Source organism: Ranitomeya imitator, chromosome 2, assembly GCF_032444005.1.
Source record: "Ranitomeya imitator isolate aRanImi1 chromosome 2, aRanImi1.pri, whole genome shotgun sequence".
Classification (NCBI taxonomy): Eukaryota; Metazoa; Chordata; class Amphibia; order Anura; family Dendrobatidae; genus Ranitomeya; species Ranitomeya imitator.
Window position 1 is genome coordinate 788,639,020 of NC_091283.1, and position 17,977 is coordinate 788,656,996.

General features: G+C 39.3%; 1 protein-coding gene across 2 annotated transcripts in view; it reads left to right on the forward strand.

Moving 5' to 3' along the window:
- The window catches only part of ARID5B (AT-rich interaction domain 5B), a 339,225-nt gene that overhangs the window by 257,649 nt on the left and 63,599 nt on the right, over positions 1–17,977 (forward strand). Inside the window, exons 1-3 of one of the 2 annotated variants that reach the window (XM_069753620.1) lie at positions 2,786–2,907; positions 13,546–13,658; positions 16,255–16,477. In XM_069753620.1, the coding sequence (XP_069609721.1) occupies positions 2,904–2,907; positions 13,546–13,658; positions 16,255–16,477 (340 nt within the window). In that variant the 5' untranslated portion in view covers positions 2,786–2,903. Of the gene's footprint in view, positions 1–2,785; positions 2,908–13,545; positions 13,659–16,254; positions 16,478–17,977 lie in introns of those variants that run through there. The other variant, XM_069753619.1, reaches the window with a different exon arrangement.

Here is a 17,977-nt window from a genome sequence, read left to right on the forward strand (position 1 = left end):
GGGTTAATAGCAGCATTAACCGAGTGCGTTACACCGCGGTCAATGCTGCCATTAAGCCTGTGTGAGCGCTGACCGGAGGAAGGAGCGGCCATTTTCTTCCGGACTGTGCCCGTCGCTGATTGGTTGTGGCTGTTTTGCCATGACCAATCAGCGACTTGGATTTCCATGACTGACAGAGGCCGCGACCAATGAATATCCGTGACAGACAGACGGAAGTTACTCTTAGACAATTATATATATAGATATATATAGTAACACTTTGTCATCAATTAATTAATTAAATCAATTAATGCAAAAAAAGGCAATATTTCCTAAGATAACCAATATGGTGGCAAACCCAGGATTAATTCTTGAAAACTGACTATCACAAAAGACTATGCCAATATTTTCAGAAGCAGTAAAGATAATTGAACTATTGGAACTTTTTTTAACCCATAATATGTAGAATTTTTTAGATGTCTGCAAATCTGGTATTGAGGAATCTATCTTGTAATGGGGTTATTCTGATACCGTAAAAACAGATGTCAAATTTATTCGGAAATTCAAATAATTTTGCATTTTTTTCCCCATGATAATTGGAAACTAATTTTATGTTATTTGCAGAGTCTCCTTTTTATTAATCTGCCAATATTGGTGCATAAATAAAGGAAATATTTGTCTTTTGTTTCATATTTTTCATTTTTTGTTTCATGACCACAAAGGACTGCTAAAACACATTTTAAAATTTGTGGCCCTTTCCGTAACAATTTTTTTTTTATTTATAGGACACACTTTGTTTACAGGGGCGGGGCTAGAAGCAGCAATTTTGATTGGGTAGCTTGGTGGCTCAGAGGTTAGCACTGTTGTTTTGCATCGCTGGGGTCCTGGGTTCAAATCCCACCAAGGACAACATCTGCAAGGAGTTTATATGTTCTCCCCGTGTTTGCGTGCGTGGGTTTTCTCTCAGCACTCTGGTTTCCTCCCACACTCCAATAGGGAATTTTGATTGTGGAGACAGTGATGACAATGTCTGTAAAGCGCTGTGGACTACGTTGGTGCTATATAAGTAAAATAGTATCAACTTTTTTTTCCTGCTGGAGATGGAAGCACTATCAGTGTTTCCTATTCTGTATACACAACGTTGTCCAGCGCTATACATACAGCGATAGAGAAGACAGAAATGGAAATAAACAGTCTCTGCTATTTCTATGTGGAGTCCGCCTGTGTCTGACAGCCGTCTTTCCACTTCCTCAGCTGTACATTATTATGTTATACTATGCAGTGACGTAATAGATAATCACTGCAGAGTAAAGCGTGGAGCGGCTGGACGTTTATAGTCTGTGGGCAGTCATGATGTAGCTAAGGAAGTTGTCCACAGAAACAGTGCCACATCTGGACATGGGTTGTATCTGGTATTACAACTCAATTCCATCAATGTGAACAAGGTTGAGCAGCAATAACAAACAAAATCACTAGATCGGTATGGTACTGTTTGGGGTAGAGAGCAGCCATGTTTTTTTTTTTTTTTAATCTGGACACCTTTACTATTTATTTAGAGTGAGCCACCAGCATCCATAGTTTTTATCATGGTGAAATATTGACGTAAGACTAAGAGTTCTACACATGAGGACTAATGTCGGCCTAAGCTTCCGATATTGACAGGTGGATGTGTATGGGACCCCAGGACAGGTGATTTACAAGGAAGATAAGTATCCAACATGTTGGATATGAGGCTGCCAGAAATAATAGGCTGCTCAACATATCTGGCCATGACTCTCTCATAGGCTTACCAAGCGCTCCTGTGTATGACCTAACCGGGCGAGATAGCTGCCAAGTAAATGATGGGGCGAACCATAGCTCGGCCAGCAGCCATCTAATGTGTATGGGGGATCTTAAGTCTGCATTTCCAGTCTGTTTGCCGCATGTCCTGGGAAAGCTTCTGCTTCGTCCGTCAAATGTATAAATAGGCCCCCGGTCGTGTATTGAGGCTGTTATAAGTCTGCATGACATTTTCAGCTATATAGTATAGCACCGTCAGCTGATCTATTTCTGTAAAAGCCTAATTATTTTTCATCGTGAAAGCCTATGGGTGACGTACACCTCCTTATATATTTATAGTGGTATAAGTGGAAGATCTACGATGAAAAATCATCCTGATGTAACACATAAAGTATATTGCAAAGCAAGAATAGACCCTAGCACAATATTAATGACAAATTGCACGCAGATAAGAACAGCGATCCTCCGATACATTAGTAGAATGTATTAGTTCTATAGGTCTACAGTTACTTTCTCAAGATGTCACTTCACTTTCCTATGCCATGAATGAATACACAATGCAATGCCTAATTTATTGCCCTCCGGGGGGACAGGAGTATTATTTCGAGGCTCATGATGTTGTGAATTTCTTGCGTCCTAGCGATCAAGTCTTCTTTTCTTGTTCTCCAAGAGCCCTGTTTGTGCCAAGTCCAAGTCTGGCACAGGAGGCGGCTGCAAACAGTTAACGCTTTGGTCCTGTTCCCATCATGGGTTTGTTTTTAGCTCTTGTGATGTCAGCTGGGATGAAAACTATATCAAGTGCAGAAGCCGCCAAGAGGGCACCAAAAAAAAAAAAAGAGCGAGAGAAGGAACAATTAAGGCAAAATGTCATAACCTACATTGAAAAGGTGGTGTAGTGCAGCCTCAACTGGCAGCAGCTAAAGTCCTCCAGCCCTAGCCACTAATGTAATCTGTGTTTATAGGAGTCATGTACTGTAGCCGAGGGGGAGGGGGCGGTGTAAGCGCACAGCAGATACTCAAAGTGTTCATTTTGTGTTACGCTCACATCCCACCAAGTCGAGTCTTCCAGGGATTTAATGGGCAGTGAAAAGCAGTGTAGCATTCTTGAGAACTGATATAAGTGAGACAGATGCTAGTCGACTGGAATGGGTAATGCCACCTTTATCTCTTTTTCATTTATTTGAGCTGAATGTGCATGTTTTATGTCTTGTTAGTTTCAGGGCTGCATACAGAGGGCAAACTTTAAGCCGTCCGCTTGTGTTCTTTACCATGTCGCTGTGTGTTTGGAGGCAAGATGCTTGGACAATGGCAATCTCCTCGGGAAAATCTGCTTGACATGTTTAGTTCTTCCCCAGGATGGGAAAAAAAAAAGTCTTTGCAAAAGCCAGATTTTCTGCGAGTGCCAAATTACAGTATTTGCAGCCTGATTAAAATGTAAATGTAACTTGTCAAAGAGCGTCGTCGCCAGTTCTCTGTGTGACAAATTTAAAGTGAAAAACAATTAGGAAAGACGATAGATCTGCTGTGGATTCTGTGGTGACAGCTCCTCTGATTTTTTTCTTGTTGGGGGTAGTAGTTGAATAATATGTATCAAGAGAATAGAGCAGAATCCTTTACATCAGGATGTCATGTAATTCAGCTGCCAGCGATTGATGAGGTTTTTTTTTTTTGCTGTTCCATGATTACTTGTATTAATGTATACCATGTAATGTGATTTGATAGTGTGAGCTCATACGGAGGAATCATAGGAGAGAAATTGGGACATGCAGGAGGGAGGTGCACTTGGTACTGTTAGCAGCGAAAAAGGGAAGGACTAATTTGTGATACGTCAGCATTTACTGCTGCTTATAAAAATGATGGATGGACTGCAGGTTGGGCGATCACCGTAGGATGACTTGTGTCTCTCGTCAATTATTATGTCAATTATTGATGGGCATGTCAATAAGTTCAGCGCTCTGCAATATTCTCTGTGCATATCGTTTGCCTGGATCGTCACGGGACACCGAGTCTTCCTACATTCAAGAAAAGTAACAATTAACGAAACAGAATTATTTCTCAGAAGATCGGGAAGATAATATTTGTGCAGAAATTGCTGTCAGCAATAGTTAATTAATTAGCTACACAATGTATTCCCTCAGTATTAAGTCATTCTGCAGTGCAAATAAGTAAAGGGATTGGTGGATGAATGGATGGATGGGTGGGTGGATGGATAGATGGATGATTGGATGGATGGATGGATGGATGGGTAGGTGTATGGATGGATGGGTAGATGGATGGGTAGATGGATGGGTGGGTGGATTGATGGGTGGATGGATGGGTGGATGGATGGGTGGATATATAGGTAGATGGATGGATGGGTGGATGGATTGCTAGGTGGTTAGATGAGTTTTGGGTGGATGAATGGGTGAGTGTATGGGGGTGGATGGATTAATAAGTGGATGGATGGATAGCTGGGTGGATGGATAGTTGCATAGATTGGTGGACGGTTGGGTAGATAGGTGGATGGATGGATGATGGATGGGTGGATGGATTGGTGGACGGTTGGGTAGATGGATGGATTGGTGGACGGTTGGATAGATGGGTGGATAGCTGGATGGTTGGGTAGATGTATGGGTGGATCGATGGATGAATGGTTGGATGGATGGGTTGGTTGGTTGGTTAGAGGATGGATGGTGGGGTAGATGGATGAGTGGATGGATGAATAGATGGGTGGATGGATGGATGAATGGTTGGATGGATGGATGAATGGGTGGATGCATGAGTAGATGGATGAATAGGTGGGTGGGTGGATGGATGGATGGATGGACAAATACTGTTTATTGGTAAATGAGTACTCACCACCCATGCTAATGTATGTCATGCTTAGCTTGGCTCCTGGGGTTTCATTAACAATGGAAACAATTTGCATTGAATTAAAGTGTTTGCATTGTCATGTGACAATGAGTTATCAGTCATCTGTGCCCTGTAAAGACATGGCAGCTGTTGTGTTACTGTCAGGTAGTTGGTGATCATCATGGTCACCAGAAGAGTCTGGGCCCATTAGGCTGCTGTTACACAGATGCAGGTGATGGCCATGCTTCTAAATGTGGAAATGTCACTAATGGGTCAATTGCCCTTTTGTAGTTCTATGTTGCCACTTGGCAAATTTATACCCTTGTAGTTGCCGCTTTGTTATCATTGTGCTGTTAATGGATAATGTTTCAGTGAATATGTTAGTTTGGTAAGTAATGACAGTTATATATGACTTCTTGCAGGTATTATTACATATATTGGAGTGTCTGTATGAAGGAGTAAATATAAATGTATGGTGAATTGCATAATGGAATGGTCCTGTAAAAGCAATGGAGGCTTAATGATGTGTAAATACTGTATGAGATGGGAAGCCATAGAAGTAATGGTCTGTAGAATCTATACCAATAACTGTAGCGCATAAGTCACATTTTAGGAGGCACTTAAGGAAGCACTCCTCCTCCTCCTCCCAGCAAACATTTTATCCTCTTAACATATTGCAATAATCATATTATATAGCACTGTGCACTTACAATTGCTCATTTTGCCCTTTTACCCAGTTAATTATTCTCTTTTCTGTTAGGTCTATGACATCATGTAATGAAATATTGACTAGCTGAATCCTTCTAAGCTCTATGTAGAAACAGGAAATCTCTTTTCTCTACATGAATCATCATTAGAACTACAATTCTACATCACTGAAAAGTCCCTGGCAGCCCATCTCCACCTCCCCTTCAATCCTGACCCAGCTGTTCCACTCCTTCCCCTAGCCAGGGATTTTGTATTGATGTAGAATTGTAGGTCTAATGATAACTCTTGTAGAGAAAAGAGATTTCCAGTTTCTACATAGAGCTTAGAAGGATTCAGCTAGTCCATTTTTAATCACATGATGTCATAGACCTGATCGAAAAGAGAGGAATTATCTGGGTAGAACGTCAAAATGAGCAATAGTAAGTACACAGTGCTGTATAATATGATGATTGCAATATATTAAGAGGATAGAAATGTTGATAGGAGTGCGCCTTCTATAGATTTTGTTAAATGATGTATTGCATTAGTATGGATTTTACTGGCATTGACCTAAATTTCATTTTCTGCTGTATTGATAATTAATTAGTTATCAGGAAGGAGGGGTATCATAGATAATGACGCAGTACTGGGCTGGTTACTGGTGTTGTCAGCAGATGTATGGATCACAGTACAGACAAACGTTAGACAGAGGGGTTTTTCCAATAAATGACAAGACTTATCATACTGCAGCTTGGCAGCCTAAAAAGATTGAGTCTATAAATGTGTTCTGAGTGAAATTAGTTATGGTTGTCCTAAAGAAGCCATTGACTGTCCCATAACTACACCTACATATCCCTCCATCCTGCGGTTTGTGTATCCAACCTACATATTGCTAGTAGCAGAACGATGGCAACGATCAGACATCATGGACAACCCATAAAGTGTACCAGTCCCTTTTCACAAAAACTGTAGAAAAGCAAATCCCCCTTCAACAAGTTGCCCAGTAACTTGACATTTATTACTTTTAAGTGTTACGTTCCCTCCATCAGCATTTTGCCAGCATTATAGGTGCTGGAACTTCCATTCTCCTACTTCCCAGAATGCAATGCATCTGTCCTTATCCAATAGTTTGCCTACCTCACTGTTATGGGCTGTATTTCAGTTTAACAGTCCTGAAAGCAGAAACAAGCCTGCCTCCACTACTTGTATTGCATCTTCGTGTCTCTTGTGCTATATAGATGGATTACACTTAAAAGGGTTGTCCGGCATCAGGATACAAGTCTGCGGTCACTCTATGTGGACAGGGCACGCTGTAAGGATTCTCTGGTGCCAGACGGTCATGTGACCACGAACGAGTATGCAACTTGCAAACTTTTGGCTGTATTCCAACTAGACGTGTCCAGCCTATCTCAATACACTTGCATTGAGCAAAGCTGCCTAAGTCTAGTTGGCATGTGATGGCATGTATGCAAATCACCGCTCCCCACACCGGAGAATCCTCACAATGCGCAGTGCATTGATACATGTCGCGTTGAGAGTTCTGACAATGCTAACAATGGAGGATGCTTCTACCTATGTACTGTATATAAGTGATATAGTCATAGGAAGATGATGTTTTCCTGGCATGGTCTATGTATATATAATATGTCGCCTAGAATGTGAGTGATTGCAGCTCTATGAGGTAGGAAATGTAATTGTCTTGGCACTAAGCTTTCACGTCTGTTATCTGTTTTCGTGATTACTCAGTGACAGTTTCTGTTATTATTCAACTTCTGCAAATAAATGACCAAATTTGGGAAATACATTAATGAGCTATGTCAGCCAGAAGTTAACTTGTAGGTTATTCACTGGTCAGCCCTGTTGTGCTTCTTTTTTATTATTATTATTATTATTATTATTATTATTATTATTATTGTGTTATTCTTTGAAAAAATGTAATTTTATACACTCATCAGTTCTCCCGGGCTTTGATCAATCATTTTTAGGTTTTATGTATTCCGTTCCAATACAGATAACAAAAAAAGAAAAGTTGGTAACAAAAAGCAAACTTTAACAATAAGCCAATAAATCAACATCTCCTTAGAGAAAGTACAGTATTTCTAGTAAGCGATTAGTCATACGTGAGAATGTCACTGGAGTGAGTCAGCCTCCGGTATAAAGTCATATTTGGAATCCTGCTTCTGATAAATTCTTGTTAGTTTGTCAGTTGCATTTATTTGCAAAGTACTAGAAAGAACATTACTCATTAAATGTTAATAATTGCCATTCAGGTGACACATTCCTTGTTTGGATCTTTTTTTTTTTTTTTTTTTAACTTTGACATGCCTTTCGTGAAATAATATGCTACTAACACATTGAACAAAGTCCTGCGGAGAGGCATTTCGTGATCCTCATTGACATTTCCCAATTAGAAGATGGCAATGACCAAGTCAAAGTAGTTTTAATGTATAGCGTGCAGGCCTTAAATATAACAGTAGCATGACATTTAATAGGTCTGTAATTAGGGAAAAATGCATTAAATGTGTCTTTAGAGACAAAGACGTGTTTCATCTATCGTTATTCTCCAGTGGACACTGGATTATAAAGCTGCCTGGAGAAATGTTGTGGAAATACTGATTTTGTACCATAGAATGTTAGAGTTGGAAGGGACCTCCAGGGTCATTGTATACAACCCTCTGCTCAATGCCGGAGTCACTAAACCACTAAATCCAGCTTCTGTTTAAAGTCTTCCATTGAAGGAGAACTCACCACCTCTCGTGGCAGCCTGTGCCACTCATTGATCACTCTCACTGTCAAAAAGTTCTTTCTAATATCTAATCTGTATCTTCTCCCTTTCAGTTTAATCCAATTGTTCTCATATTTCCATGTGCAAATGAGAGTAAGGATGACCCCTCTACACTGTCTCCTCTTCGCCTTCTTTTTTGCATCTCCCTACAGGTTGCCTTTTGCTGTTTCTAACGGTCACAACCCTCCTCTGTGTCATTGGTCGACATCATCAATGTATCGGTGGCCTAGAATAATCTATTAATTGAAGTTGCGTCATTTTCTTATTAATACTATATTTTAGCAACAGATTTGAGACTTCTCGATGAGGCAACTACTTGAGGGCCATTAAGCAGAGTATTTCCGACCATTATACATCATTAAACTGAAAAACTACATGTGGCTTGAGCACCACCACTGATCAGCTGTTCCTGGTGTCGGTGGCAGCCGGAAATGCTCCGTTGCAGAGCTGCACAGCACACCTCTGACGACGGGATAGTGGCCGCCATCGGGTACTGTATATTTGCAACATATTGATGTGCAGTACCCCGCTGCAACCACTATATAGCCGATGGCGATATGCTGTGGATCTCCGTAACCGAGCAGTTCCTGGCCTTCTGACTCCTTTAACAGCTGAGCTGTGAGGTACTGATCAGTCATTGTTGACCTATCTTAAGGAGAGGCCATCAATGTTAAAGTCTCCGAAAACCCCTTTAATACAAAAAAAACTTATGTACTCACCTTGAAAATATTCTGCCACTGTCCTGTCAAGGCGTTCCTAGTCTCTTGAGCAGTATTCGTTCTTCCAGATCTAGTAATGACATGTTGATACATGTGACCACTGCCACTTATGACTGCCTGCAGAGGTCATGTGATGACACAACATGGTTAGGAAATAGAGACCGGCTAGGGGACTCAGGATGCTTGGACATGGAACTAGCAGCAGACTGGTAAGCTTAGCATTGCTTTGTTTTCATCCATGATTATCTGGTTTGGGAACGCTGACATAAAAGATGGGTTAATGGTAGAATGGAGACAATTCATTGCCCATGGACTCAAAATGAGTTTATTGAATTCAATGTATAAGCGGAGTTATGTTTGTCTGGGGACTAGTAACAATTGTTTCATGCGTGACATACCTAAGGTTTCTCCAAGTCCTTGTTCTGATTTGGCCACAGTGGTTCTGTAATTATGACTGGTTCCCCAGGAATTCTTCTTTATATGTTTCTAATTGTTCATTTTTATTGCACGATAATGGATGTAAGCTAAATGGTAACCAGTCCAAAATAGTGCAGAATGGGACAATGCAGGGGAATTACTCTGCTGATTGGCAGATTACGGACAAAAAAACTGGTGTCAGACTGTTCTTTGGTTTTCTCAAAATAGTAAAGCGCTTTTCATCTTAAAAGTCTTTATTTTAAAGCTTGATTTACATGGAGCGACATCTCAGCTTGACCGGTCATGTTCGGCATCAGACAATCACATGGCCGCTCTGATGATCACTCGCTTAAGGACATGTTTTCTAGATGCCCGGACAGTGAAGCCTTAAAACTTTAATGCAATAGGGACCAGGTGTCAGAAATTTCCTGTTCTTTGACCTAATGTTATTGTAAATTTTTGACGTGACTGGGCTAGAGCTCCTGCAATCTAATAGGAGCAGACACAGCCAGGGACCCTAGGAGGAAGACAGAAGGGGTTCATTACCAATGCTGTCTTCTCCTACAGCTACATATTGCTCAGCAAAATGAATAGAAGCATCAGCAGTGCTGAGGATTCAGTAGGAACCATAGGAATCACGTGAGCACGCTGTCCCAGCTCTGCCAGTGACCTATGTACTATGGATACCAATGTTATAGTAGAAAAATGAGCAATAAAGGAAAAAAATGTTCTTAATATATATATTTTTATGATTTATTGGGGGACAAATTATATATATGTGAATGTGTGTGTGTGTATATATATATATATATATATATATATATATATATGTATATATATATATGTATAATATATATATATATATATATATATATATATATATATATATATATATATATATATATATATATAAATGGGAAGCACTCCGTATCAGGTTCTATATAGAAAAATAGTTTTTTTGAACAGATGGCAGCATTTCTTGATATTGAGTGTTGTCAATTAAGGCATGAAAAAAAGGGGAAACAAGATCAGAAAATAGAAATGATCTGGCCCAGGGAAGCTATTATCTGAAAGTTAACTCTTATATACATCAGATTTTTGTGTTAAGTGTCTTTTAAAAAAAAAAATTAATTGTGCTAAAAATTACAGTGGCATAAAAATACATTGTGCAAAAAAAAATACATTTACGGTAGACTCGTACTTCCAGGAAGAGTTTTCAGTAAATCTCCTTTCCAGCAGAGGCAGAATAACAATGACCGATAATAACACAGGATCCACCAATCACAATCACAGCTCCCCTGCTCTCCCTCTTCTCACAATAACATTTACACATACTCATTAGATGCTTCTATAAAAAGATAGGGTCTACCATTGTGGCTAATATACATGTGTTGTTTCCTGAAACAATAGGAAGTTCAAGAGTAAAAAACCCCAGTGGCTATCATGAAAATTGCAAGATATTCTATTTTTTTATCTTTAATATTTATTTGTGATCTGTAAAAAAACAAAAACTGGCAAGTATTTTTTTAAAATACATTTCAAACAAAAGCTTCATTTAATTGATTTAATCGGTTTCTGATTAATCTTTTTTTTTTATACCAGCTTTCCGTCTTTCCCTTTAGGAGTAAAATCTAAGCTTGGTTTTATATTAGTTTATGGTTCTATCCAGTCTGTGGTTTTTGGAACGTTTTGTAACTTCTTTGTGAATGTTAGATTTCACTGTATGACCACTGACATAGCATGGGCAATCCTTGTGTTATGTGACTTCCTGAAGTTCTCCAGATCTGACAGCTGAGTAATTTGCGACACTTAATCTGCTCATGAATATAAGTAAGGTGGCTGAATAGCTCCTCTTCATGATGGCCAACAATATTCAATTTACTCCCACCCAGCTCCACTGACAGCTGCAGCTTGTACTGAGCAGTGTAAAATTGCAGGATCGTCAGGGAGGAGGGGCACTGAGGCGCTGTCAATCAGTCTAGGTGGGCAGAGATAAGCTTGGACTGAGGAACTGACCCTTTTTAACTGGAGTCCTAAAATGCTCATTTTAATAGCATGATTATACAGTCTCTTCAACATGGATTTTAAAAGTAAGTTCACAAGTCTTATTGGGTCAAAGAAATTGTTCAATGATATATGCAATTTTTATTTTGAAATCTGTTAGTCCATGTACAGTGAAGGAAATAAGTATTTAATATCTTGCTGATTTTGTAAGTTTGTCCACTGATAAAGACGTGAACAGGCTTTCATTTTAAGGGTAGCTTAATTTAAACATAGAGAGATTGAATATCAAAAATAAAATCCAGAAAATCACATTGTGTAAATTATATAAATGTATTTGCATTTTGCAGTGAGAAATAAGTATTTGAACCCTCTGGCAAACAAGACTTAATACTTGGTGGTAAAACCCTTGTGGGCAAGCACAGCAGTCAGACGTTTTTGTAGTTGATGATGAGGTTTGCGCACATGTCAGGAGGAATTTTGGTCCACTCCTCTTTGCAGATCATCTCTAAATCATAAAGATTTTGAGGCTGTCGCTTGGCAACTCGGAGCTTCAACTTCCTCCATACGTTTTCTATGAGTTTATGGTCTGGAGACTGGCTAGGCCACTCCAGGACCTTAATGTGCTTCTTTTTGAGCCACTCCTTTGTTGCCTTGGCTGTATGTTTTGGGTCATTGTCTTGCAGGAAGACCCAGCCACGACCCATTTTTATTGTCCTGGCGGAGGGAAGGAGGTTGTCACTCAGGATTTTACAGTATATGGCTCCATCCAATCTCCCATTGATGTGGTGAAATAGTCCTGTGCCCTTAGCAGAGAAACGCCCCCAAAACATAATGTTTCCACCTCCATGCTTGACTGTGGGGATGGTGTTCTTTGGGTCATAGGCAGCATTTCTCTTCCTCCAAACACGGCGAGTTGAGTTAATGCCAAAGACCTCAATTTTTGTCTAATCTGACCACAGCACCTTCTCCCAAGCACTCACAGAATCATCCAGATGTTCATTGGCAAACTTCAGACGGGCCTGCACATGGGCCTTCTTGAGTACCTTGTGGACACTGCAGGATTTTAAACCTTAACGGCGTAATGTGTTACTAATGGTTTTCTTTGTGACTGTTGTCCCAGCTGCCTTGAGATCATTACCAAGTTCCCCCGTGTAGTTTTAGGCTGATCTCTCACCTTCCTCATGAGGTGAGATTTTGCATGGTGCCCCAGATCGATGTTGATTGACAGTCATTTTGTATTTCTTTCATTTTCTTACTATTGCACCAACAGTTGTCTCCTTCTCACCCAGCATCTTACTTGGAACTAGAGAGAGTACAAAGGAGGGCAACAAAATTAATAAAGGGGATGGGAGAACTACAATACCCAGATAGATTAGCGAAATTAGGATTATTTAGTCTAGAAAAAAGACGACTGAGGGGCGATCTAATAACCATGTATAAGTATATAAGGGGACAATACAAATATCTCGCTGAGGATCTGTTTATACCAAGGAAGGTGACGGGCACAAGGGGGCATTCTTTGCGTCTGGGGGAGAGAAGGTTTTTCCACCAACATAGAAGAGGATTCTTTACTGTTAGGGCAGTGAGAATCTGGAATTGCTTGCCTGAGGAGGTGGTGATGGCGAACTCAGTCGAGGGGTTCAAGAGAGGCCTGGATGTCTTCCTGGAGCAGAACAATACTGTATCATACAATTAGGTTCTGTAGAAGGACGTAGATCTGGGGATTTATTATGATGGAATATAGGCTGAACTGGATGGACAAATGTCTTTTTTCGGCCTTACTAACTATGTTACTATGTTACTTATGGTTTTGTAGCCCATTACAGCTTTGTGCAGGTTTATGATCTTGTCCCTTACATCCTTATAAAGCTCTTTGGTCTTGCCCATGTTGTAGAGGTTAGAGTCTGACTGATTGAGTCTGTGTACAGGAGTCTTTTATAAAGGTCACTATGTAAGACAGCTGTCTATAATGCAGGTAACGAGTTGATTAGGAGCGTCTAACTGGTCTGTAGGAGCCAGAGATCTTAATGGTTGGTAGAGGATCAAATACTTATTTCTCACTGCAAAATACATAATTTATACAATGTGATTTTCTGGATTTTTTTTTATATTCTGTCTCTCAATGTTAAAATTAACCTATCCTTAAAATTTCAGACTGTTCATGTCTTTGTCAGTGGACAAACTTAAAAAATCAGCAAGGGATCAAATACTTATTTCCTTCACTGTATGTGCTTTAATTTCACATATATGTCCAGATTATAATGTGGGCATCAAGTTAGAATTTATTAGGTTAAATAATTTCTGGTAAATATTTTATATTCATTAATATTCATTTCTTTCCAGCCCCAAACTTGAAAGGCCGACCACGCAAAAAGAAGCAATGTCCGCAGAGGAGAGATTCAGTTAACGGAGTGAAAGATGCCTCCAATATTTGTGATGGCAAAACTGTTGCCAAGGTAATCTTTTAAAGCTCACTTTCATTTCTGCCGCCTCTTGATTGTTTATTGTTCCAATGTCTCCGATGGAGATGGTTATTTTTAGCACAAAGGACTTTTTTTTTCTTTCTTGTAAAAATGCAGCAGTGTTAGTTTGACACTGGACTGATTTTGTCTTGAGAATGAAGCTGAAAGTAGGACAGTGCTCCTCCATTCATGTCATGTAGCGTTAGCTTAATCTTCGAGACATAATAACTTTCTTGAATGTTTTTGTAGTCAAAGAATAAACAAAACAGCCTTGTAGGAAAATGCCGGATTTCTGAGGGGGGAGGGATGTCGGCTCCCTTCACCATTTTTCTAGAATATTGTACACAATATAAAAGTGCGCCTTCTACGAAAACTAAAAAATGTGTTCGAAATTTGTCCCAAAAAAGCAAAACTCTGGGCACAATAGTTATGAGAGTTGGGTATAGTTTAATACAACCTTTCCTGACCCTTTCCATTTTTACGCTTTCGTCTTTTTCCTCCCTTTCTTCCAAGAGCCATAGCTTTTTTTTTTTACTTTATTTTACTGTTTTTTACTTTTTTTTTTTTTTTAAGGTATGAGAGCTTTAATTTTTTTATTTTTCAGTGACATCATTCATTTTACTGGGAAAAAAATGTAGAAGTCAGTGTGGTGCAATTGTGCAAAAAGAACCCCATTATTCCGCAGTTTTTTTGGGACCATTTTGGGATCTATACGTTTCACTCACTTCTTATTGCATTTTATTTATGTTTTGTGGCGACTGAAAAGCTGCATTTGTAGGTGCTTTGATTTCTCTTCACACCATTTAGTGATTGGGTTAATTCCTTTTATATTTTGATAGATTGGACTTTTACAGATGCGGCAATGTCACATATGTTTTTTCTTTCACTTTGTTTTATTATTTTTTTAATGGGGGAAAAGAGGGTTAGTTCAAATTTTTATATATATTTTTTAAATTTCCCTTTAGTACTATATACCACTATAAATTGGAGGCCAAGTCAACACTATAATTTTCTACAAACCACTCCTGGACAATGTTAGCACTGTGGTGGGACACAAGAACCTGACTGGTGTCTAGTGCCGTAACAAATACCGTCCTCATGTAGAAGTGTTTTTTGGCTGTGACACTGTTGTGGTAGGTGCCATTGTAAGATCCACATGGAGGCCATGACCCAAGGGGCTCCAGCAGAACATTGCTGAGAGCTTCACAATGCCTCTACCAGATTGTCTTCTTCCCCAAGTAAGTGATGTTTATGCCTCCGGCTGTCCACACAATGAGGTATAACACAGTCACAAGACCAGGCCTCCTTCTATTGCTCTTCAATTGCTCAGTTATAAGTAGGTAATTTCGGTGGTAGACAGGGTTAGCACGTGCTCCGACCAGTCCTCACTGAGCAACACAATTCCATCATAGCTAACCATAAAGGGGTTATCCAACTTCTGAAAAAACACAATTGCTGCAACGCAAACACAAAAAATGTCTCTCCTCTTTTCCTCTTGGTCTTTGTGTACCAATAAGAAACCACGTGACTAATTTTAACTTTCCTGCTACCTGAGTCGAAAATTGAAATGGCGTCCCTCCAAACTGTGCAATGTAAGGCTACTTTCACACTAGTGTTAACTGCAATCCGTCACAATGCGTCGTTTTGCAGAAAAAACGCATCCTGCAAAAGTGCTTGCAGGATGCGTTTTTTCCCCATAGACTTGTATTGACGACGCATTGCGACGGGGAGATTCCGACGCTAGTGTGAAAGTAGTCTAAACCTGCAGTGAGTAAACACAATTCCGCCACTGATTTTTGGGTTTGGCTTTCTACGGTATTAATTTTTTGGAAAATATGAACTCTCAATATAATTCTCCAGGTCATTCCAATTGCAGCACTCTCAAACTTGCATATTTTTATTTATTTAATTTATTTTAGGCGTGAAAAAAAATTCAGAAGTTTGTAAAATAAAATAAAATTTGGTTTGTGGAGACATTTTCGTTTTTATTTTTCCATTCAGGACTTGGTTTTGATATCTTTTCCTGCACCAATTTGGGTTACTTATAACATTTTGATCACGTTTTACTGCATTTGTTTTTCCTCTTATGACATCAGGATACCAGGTACATTCTATGTGGTATCCTGATGAAGGAGCCGTGGTGCTCCGAAACGCGTTGGATAAAGCCACTTTTTCATTGGATTACTTAATTAAACTTCTAATTTTATGAGCGGGGCAGAGAAGAATCTACCTCTGTATCCCATTTTTTTATTTTTTTATTTTAACTGAGGAGAAGGGGAGGATTTAAATGTTGTAATTTTTTTGTTTATTTTTACGGTATAATTTAGTCCCCTTAGGGGACTTGAACGCATACTATACTGTATACTCCATGACAATTGTTTTTTTTTTTTTTGTTTTTTTTTTAAGTATTTTGTACAGAATAGTAGCTCATGGAGTGGGATTGGACTTGACTAGCTAGCCTTCGCTCCTCACATGTATTGATGAGTTTTTGGAGCCTATGACCCTGTCGCTGCTTGCTGTCTATGTATTTCGTCTATGGAATAGAACATTATGGCACTAAAGCTCATGCACTGTGCTCGATTCTTTTTAGGTAAAGTGTGAAATTAAGACAGTGCTGCCAAAAGCCAAGACTGCCAACGGCAACTGCAAGAAAATCATAACAGAGGATAAACCCAATGTGGCTGCAGCAGTAGAACGACGTAAGATTGACGAGGGCAAAGCCGATGAGCAGGCATTTCTAGTAGAACTGTATAAATATATGAAAGAGCGGAAAACACCCATTGAGAGGATACCATATTTAGGTTTTAAGCAAAGTAAGTACAGGATTTTTATTACTTTATTACATGTAAATTGTAGTCAGCTCTTGGATTCTTCTCTTATATGGTCTGATAAGTTGTCAGAATCATAAACTTTCTTAGTGACTTTTTCAAATGGAGCGGAGACTTTTTTTTACTAACGTGTCTTCACTACTTGTTTTTAGTAATTTATCATATTTTGACTTTGTTGCGTATAGTCTTTCTGAACAAGCACTAATGTACATATTACTGCCTGGTTAGAGCTTGTTATCGCCCATGTTTCATTATGTTTTCTACCTTTAGTATATTTTTGGCTTTTGTATTTGCCTTTTTTTCCAACCTACAATGGAGTGTAGACACTTGGGTCATGTTCTCGATATTACGGAGAATGATTGAGCTGCACAAACTGTGTAACCGCAACTTATGATATTCAAAGAGTTCGAAATTTGTGCTTCGTGTCATTTTTCAGTAATATAAAGCACTTGCTAGTTCATATTAATGAGAAGCATGTGCCGTATAACAATATTAACATTACTGAGACAATTTTATGTTGTTATAAAAGCGCATTACTTTTAGTATTTCGTAACCTTTTGGTGTGGAAGATGTCATCTATGTAAATCTGTGCTGTTTCTGTGGGTTATTTAGCACTTATCTTGATTTGGCAACCCCTTTAATCCAACATCTCAGACTTCAGAACTCCTGATAGTCTGACAATTGTTACCAACCGAACTTCAAAATGATCTGTAACCTCATAACACCTTAGCAGAAAGAAGACTGAGATAACTTTAATACTTACTAAACAAAATGCTTCTGTTATACTTAATGAAAAGTTTTTGCACTTTACGTGTGTGTCAGGATTTAGGTCCTGGTGGTTCTTTAACCATAGAGTCCCAGTTTACATACATCTTATATGTCTGATGACAGCGATATCATTATTTACTGCATATGTGATCGACTTTAAAATGTACTGGCCAGAACTGAGTGAACAAAAAGAAAGGCAGTGTCTTCTCATTCCAGTCTTGGGCTTAAAGTAGATCTCAAGGGAACACAGGATGGAGTGGAAGACATAATGCTGTGGAATACAGGGTATTCCTTGGCTCAGTGGTTAGCACTGCAACCCTGCAGTGCTGGGGCCCAGTGTTCAAATCCCACCAAGGACAACATTTGCAAGTAATTTGGATGTTCTCCCCGTGTTTGCATGGGTTTCCTCCTGGTTCTCCGGTTTCCTCCTACACTCCAAACACATACTGATAGGGAATTTAGATAGTGAGCCCAATGGGGACAGCAAAGTGCTGTGGAATTAATGGCGCTATATAAGCAAAGCATAATAAATTCATATCTTCATGTAAAGTGCATGGACAACACGGTGGCTCAGTGGTTTAAATCCCACCAAGGACAACATCTTTAAGGATTTTGTATTTTCTCCTCATGTTTGCTTGGGTTTCCTCTGAGTTCTCAGGTTTCCCCCCACACTCCAAAAAAAACTACTGATAGGGAATATAGATTGTGAGCCCCAAT